At 57.2% G+C, this 5,958-nt stretch overlaps 3 protein-coding genes across 3 annotated transcripts; 2 read left to right on the plus strand and 1 right to left on the minus strand.

The window, feature by feature from the left end:
* Nucleotides 1-257: 257 nt before the first annotated feature.
* H310_07672 (hypothetical protein) lies at nt 258-2,653 on the minus strand. The gene has a single exon (XM_008873102.1). It carries the CDS (start codon nt 2,256-2,258, stop codon nt 1,707-1,709), a length of 552 nt encoding a protein of 183 aa, XP_008871324.1. The 5' UTR covers nt 2,259-2,653; the 3' UTR covers nt 258-1,706.
* A 106-nt stretch (nt 2,654-2,759) lies between these two features.
* Nucleotides 2,760-4,530, plus strand: H310_07673 (hypothetical protein; the record flags this gene model as incomplete). Its single annotated transcript, XM_008873103.1, has 2 exons — nt 2,760-4,409; nt 4,462-4,530. 2 exons carry the CDS (start codon nt 2,760-2,762, stop codon nt 4,528-4,530), a joined length of 1,719 nt encoding a protein of 572 aa, XP_008871325.1.
* A 289-nt stretch (nt 4,531-4,819) lies between these two features.
* Nucleotides 4,820-5,729, plus strand: H310_07674 (hypothetical protein; the record flags this gene model as incomplete). Its single annotated transcript, XM_008873104.1, has 2 exons — nt 4,820-5,606; nt 5,677-5,729. The coding sequence occupies 2 exons, from the start codon at nt 4,820-4,822 to the stop codon at nt 5,727-5,729; spliced, it is 840 nt and encodes a 279-aa protein (XP_008871326.1).
* Nucleotides 5,730-5,958: the final 229 nt, after the last annotated feature.

Consider the following 5,958-nt stretch of genomic DNA (forward strand, 5'->3'; position numbering starts at 1 on the left):
GACATCGAAACGGTTGCGAGTCCAATGCACGTAGCTTCATACTACATAATCCGTCCTCTGGGGCTGCAAACATGAAGCCAAGAAACCTTCCAGCCTTAAAGTTACCCAGTCCGTGGCAATATCGGAGGACAAGGAACTGCACCCTCGACAAGCCCTTCGACCGCCTCCAGCGGAGTTGTTGAGACTCTATGAAGTCTCGACAGTAACAATTCGCCTAAAAATACGCTTCAATGGACCCAAATATATATACTTGGCGTGGCTTGCACTTCCTCCCCCAGCACACGGGTATGGCGCCACGAATCGTGGCCGTGCAGTCGGCAGCACGTCCCGGACAGTCGGTGGATCTTGTCGAGATGATCCAGCCACCGACGTTGGCGCTGGCCCGCGCCAAGCACGTCATATCGGCGCTCTACTTTGCCCTCACGGCGATGGTGTATGTGTCGTCGACGTCAGAAGAGCAGCACTCCGTCCACGTCTACGCTCCGGGGGCGATGATCGGGATCAACTTGCTGTTGACTCTCTTGCACCTGTACGGATTTGGCCGTACGTATGGGTATTTTACTTGTCTCCGCCTTCACATTATGATGGCTCGACCGGGATATCGACGGCGGTGGCGGCTCCCCAAGGCCGTCGAGCTTCCGCTCATTCACACGATTGACGTCGTGTGCCAGTCGTATCAAGCGTATCGCATGTCGCTGCACATGGTGAACCGCATCCAAGCGTTTGTGTTTACCGTCACGATGAGCCTCTACTGCCTGGTTACCCCATGGTTCCTCATGGCCCGTCACGGCTACGTCCGACAGTCGGCGGTGCTCATTGTCAACAGCTTCCTCGGGTTCTTTCTCTCCGTGGCGTTCCCGATGTGCACATTTCTTATCCCAATCATCCGCCTCCTCCTGGTTCGACGGCTCCAAAAGCATGACAAGTACGTAACCGAGACACTGCTGCTGGGCCGTCACATGGTCGTGTCGTCGCTGGGCGACTTGATCTCGAAAACGACGATTCAACTCTCGAGCTACATCGCACTGCGTCGACTGGTCGAGTCAGTGGACCCAGTCAAGTCAGTCGCGTCGACCGCGATGTCCACAAAAGAGCTGCGCCGACCGAGCGGGTGGAATCGCATCCGCGTTTATGTGCGGACGCCACGACGGCTCCTGGTTGTGTACGTCGCCGCGAACGTTGCGTGGGGCGTTGCGTTGATCGCGCTGACCACGGCAGCGACTTTCTTCCGCACCGAATGTCCACTTGCCACATGTGCACTCGATGTCGCGCCGTGGTTCGACTTGACGTGCCACTGCGCGTACGTCGAGATAAACTGCGCCACGACCGGGGAGATCGCCGGCGACACCATCGACCATCTCCTTGACGCACATGTGATTGGGACATCCGTCTTTTTCCTCGACATTCGGCGGTGCCCCCTGCCCCATGGCATTGCGATGACCACACTCACACCGTTCCATCAGCTGCACGCAATCTTCATCTACTTTAGCAACATGACCGACTGGCCCATGGACGACATCACGTTTCCCTCCACGATGACGGCACTGCACATCCGGGGCAGCCAGTTAAGGACGCTCCCCCCGGTCCTGTCGAACCTCCCTCCGTCACTGGTATACCTTCGTGTGCAGGACAGTCCCATCGACGCTCTTCCCGACGTTTTCCTCGACGCGTGGATGGCGAGGCTGTCATCGCTGACCCTCGCAATGCTACATCTGACGTCGCTGTCGCCGAGATTGACTTCGATGGCTCACATTGCATTGCTCGACTTTCGAGGCAACAACATTTCGACCCTGCCACGTCAATGGACAGCGACAGGCGGGAACGAAACGACCTCGATCGAGCCTCTTTTCTTGGCTAGCGTCGACCTCAGTGCCAACTCCATTGTTGACGGACCCTGGGCACTTGTGAACGAGAACAGGGTATCCCTTGAGCTGAGCTCGAACCCCATCTCGTCGATTCACGCGACTACTGCCGCGGAGACACTCGAAACTCGACTCGTCGTCGTGGACGACACACCATACTGTCGTTCGTCCGACGCGGGAAGCTACTGCCAAGTCAAGTGCGCGCGACTGTGCCTGGCCACCATGATCGGAGACTTCCGATGCGACTATGAGTGCTACAACCCGTCGTGCGATTTCGACGGTGGTGACTGCGATGGGTTTGGATTCGACTGATTCACGTTTCCAGAGGCAGGCACGGCCATGGCAAGCGACACCCTTCACATGCTGTCGTCGGTAATCGCAACGTACTCGGAACATGATGCGGAACACGAGCAGAAAGCGCTGGCGAGATGATGTTGGCTTAGCTTCGACAACTACGCTTCGTAATTTATGTCGTCTTGACGATGCAGACAAACGTTGCCACAGTTTACGTTTTGGAGGGGACGTCACCCACAGCGGTATGTCGAGTTCGGTTCATTCGCATGATGCCAACGGTCATGATGCCAAAGGACGATGTAGAAGTCTGCCGTGGGAGGAACAACCATCCGTGCGTTCCGATCACACATGAACACATAGCCACCTTGCTCGGCCAACTCTTGCCGCCATTGTCGGAAGGTATGCAGTAGAGACTGCCGTCGATCGAGGTGGTGCCCGCGGTGCGAGCCATCCCTCCCTTATCCTTTCGAGTAGAACCCTCAACAACTTCGCAAACGTGCATGGAATTCTCAACCGATCCTGCATACGACGATGACGATAAATTTATCCACGCCGTTACGTGCCAGTCATATCTACTCAAGTTGCCGCCATTTCCGTCCAAGCATGCCAACCCGTGCCGTCGCCGTGCGGCAGCTTCACCGCCGAGGGTCTTCGGAACTTGCAAGCGTGATCCAGACACCCACATATGCCCTCGCTCGGACGAAAGATTTGATTTCGGCCGTCTACTACGCTATCACGTGCGGCGTGTACGTCGGGGCGAACGCGCAGCAGCAGAGCGTGCTTCACGCGTATGCCCCGCCCGTCGTGGCAACCATAAACTTCGTCATGGCGTTATTACACGTCTACGGAATGGCGCAAACGTTTCGCCTTCCGTCCCGTCGAAAGCGGTGTTGCGGGCGGCACATCGATCTTCTCAAGAAGTACTTGCCGCGGCGATCGATCCAGCTGCCGCTTTTCCATGCCATTGATGTCCTGTGCCAGTCGTATCAAGCATACCGGCTGTCCTTTTTCATGGTCCACCGTGACCAAGCATTCATCTTCACCATCGTCGTGAGCCTCTACTGCCTTGTGACGCCGTGGTTTCTGTTCGCCCGCGATAGTTTTGCACGTCAGTCGACCATCCTCCTGCTCAACAGCGCCCTGGGCTTCTTCCTCTCGGTGGGCTTTCCGCTGTGCGCGTTCATCGTGCAAATGATCCGCCTCCTCGCGTACGACCACGCATCGAAGAAACCCGACAAGTTCCTGGCGGCTACCGTCTTGCTGAGCCGTCAAATGGCCGTCTCGTCGCTGTCGGACCTCGTCACGAGAACCATCACGCAGCTCTCGAGCTACGCCGCCCTCCGACGACTCGTCCAGTCAGTCCAGATTTTCCCATCGCTGCAATCCACGTCGACGTCCGTGAGGGAGCCACCGCAAAAAATCCGAGAAAGCTTTCATCTGACATTTCGATCCCGGCGGCCGCTCATCGTGTACCTCATGGTCAACATCGCGTGGGGCACGTCGCTAGTGTCCTTGACGACGGCGGCTACGTTCTTTCGTACCCCGTGTCCTGGCATATGTGTGCAAGAGACCGCGCCGTGGTTTGACACGGCTTGCCACTGCGCGTACGTCGAGATCAACTGCGCGCTCCAAGGCATCCCTGGCGACAGCCTCGACGCGATGTTGGCCCCGAGTCTCGTGGGGACCGATGTGTTTTACCTTGACGTGCGTCGATGCGCCCTTCCCCACGGCATTTCGCTGGCCACACTGTCGCCGTTTCAAAACCTCTACGCGATCGTCATCTACTTTAGCAGTATGACGGACTGGCCAGTTCGTTCAGAGGACGAGCGATTCCCGTCGTCGCTGACGGTGTTGCATATTCGAGGTAGTCAGCTCACCGAAGTTCCACCTGTCCTCCTCCATTTGCCCCCCTCCATGGCGCTGCTTCGTCTTCACGACAGCCCGATCCGCAGTATTCCCGACAAGTTCTTTACTGCCTGGGCTGGCCTGTCGTCGCTTGTGCTGTCGCAACTGAACCTCACCCATCATTCCATCCCCCCCTTGGGGGCGTTGCCGAAATTGTCTGCTCTCGATATGCGCGGCAACGAGATTACCGAGTTGCCAAGCGAGTGGACAACCGCGTCCAGCCACGTGGACCTCCAGCTGAACAGCCTCAACCGAGTTGATCTGAGCGCCAATCGTCTTCGGCACGGTCCGTGGGCCCTGGCGGCACTGGGCGTCCAGCTCGAGCTCAGCTCCAACTGGATTGCCACGGTTCCAGAATCCCTCCCTGAAGGTGCCTTGTCGACTCGATCCGTCGTGTTAGACGACACGCCGTTCTGCTCCAACGGTGCCGTCGCCAGTTGCGAGCCCAAGTGTTCGCGACTGTGTCTGACCAAAATGATCGGCGACTTACGATGTGATTTGGAATGCTTCTCGGCCGCATGCAAATTCGATGGAGGCGACTGCGAGCCGTTTGGAATGCCCTAAGCGCCACCGCCTCACAGCACCGAGCGAACCACGGGCTTGAACGCGCCATTGCAGCGATGCCCAGTTGGTCGAAAAGTGCTTGATCTCGCAAGTCAGACAATGTAACTAGGACAATGTATTTCTGGTTCCTCCTGACGATGCAAACGTTTCACAATAAAACGGCGATCAGTCCTTGAGCCGAGCTCACGGCACCGATGCCGGGGGCTTCACCTCGGCAACCGAGCGCGACGTCGGTGTACTTGACAACTCTCTTCAAAGGCCCGACGATCGTCCTCGCCATAGCGCGGCACGGACTGTCCGGACTGTTTTATGCCGCCGTGTACGCCGTCTACAAACTCGCAAATCAAAAGGACCTGCGATCCGTCCAAGCGTTCGCGCCAGTCGTCGTCGGTCCCATCATGGGGGCCCTCGCTCTCCTCCACATATACGGGCTCACATGGACGGTCCTGCTTGTGAGGTGTCGCACTACCCCACGCCGCAAGGCGTCGTTCATCCCGACCGTTTTTGTGTCACCGTTGAAGGTGCACTTATCGCAGCCAACCCAACTCATCATCTTCCACTCCATCGACGTTGTGTGCCAGTCGTACCAAGCGTACCGCATGTCGTACTACCTCGTCGATCGCCGCTATGCCATCACGTTTGCCATGGTCGTGAGTGCGTATTGCCTCATCACCCCCTGGTTCCTCTTTGCAAAGCACGCCGTCGCGCGGCGGTCGCTCGTCCTGCTTCTGAACAACTGCCTTGGGTTGGTCCTCAATTCGATCTTTCCCATCTTTCTCTTCTTGATTCAAGCCCTCAAGTTGGTCATCCTGGACCGGAAATTCCAAAACGACGACAAGTTTGTCACGGTCAGCCTCCTCGTCGGCCGATACTTGATGGTGACGTCGCCCACCGACCTCATCTCCAAGATCGCCATGCAGTGTTTGAGCTGCTTGTCGATCCGACGCCTTGTTCAGTCCGTAACAAATCCGATGCCGAAAGGTAAGCCGCCGGCTGTCGATGGACCTTGCACGAACTTGGTCGCTCCTGTTCCAACACCCATCCACAATAGTCTCCAGCTCCAATTTCGCCAGCGTCGGTGGTTTCTATGGTACTTGCTTCTAAACCTCGCGTGGGGCACAACCATTGTCATATTTGCGGCAGCTGCGACGTACTTTCGAGCACAGTGCCCCGACTATTGTGTGCTTGAAACGTCGCCGTGGTTTGACTTGACCTGCAGCTGCGTGTACGTCGAGGTCAACTGCGCCATCCGAGGCATTCCTGGAGCTACCATCGACGAGTTCATCGAACCGACCATCATTGGGACGTCGCTGTTCACACTGAACGTTCGGCG

The sequence above is a fragment of the Aphanomyces invadans genome, assembly GCF_000520115.1.
Source record: "Aphanomyces invadans strain NJM9701 unplaced genomic scaffold supercont1.14, whole genome shotgun sequence".
Lineage (NCBI taxonomy): Eukaryota > Oomycota > Saprolegniomycetes > Saprolegniales > Verrucalvaceae > Aphanomyces > Aphanomyces invadans.

Excerpts from the sequence above, each read along its gene's own strand:
- H310_07672 (XM_008873102.1), bottom strand. The coding sequence starts at position 2,258 with ATGTTCCGAGTACGTTGCGATTACCGACGACAGCATGTGAAGGGTGTC.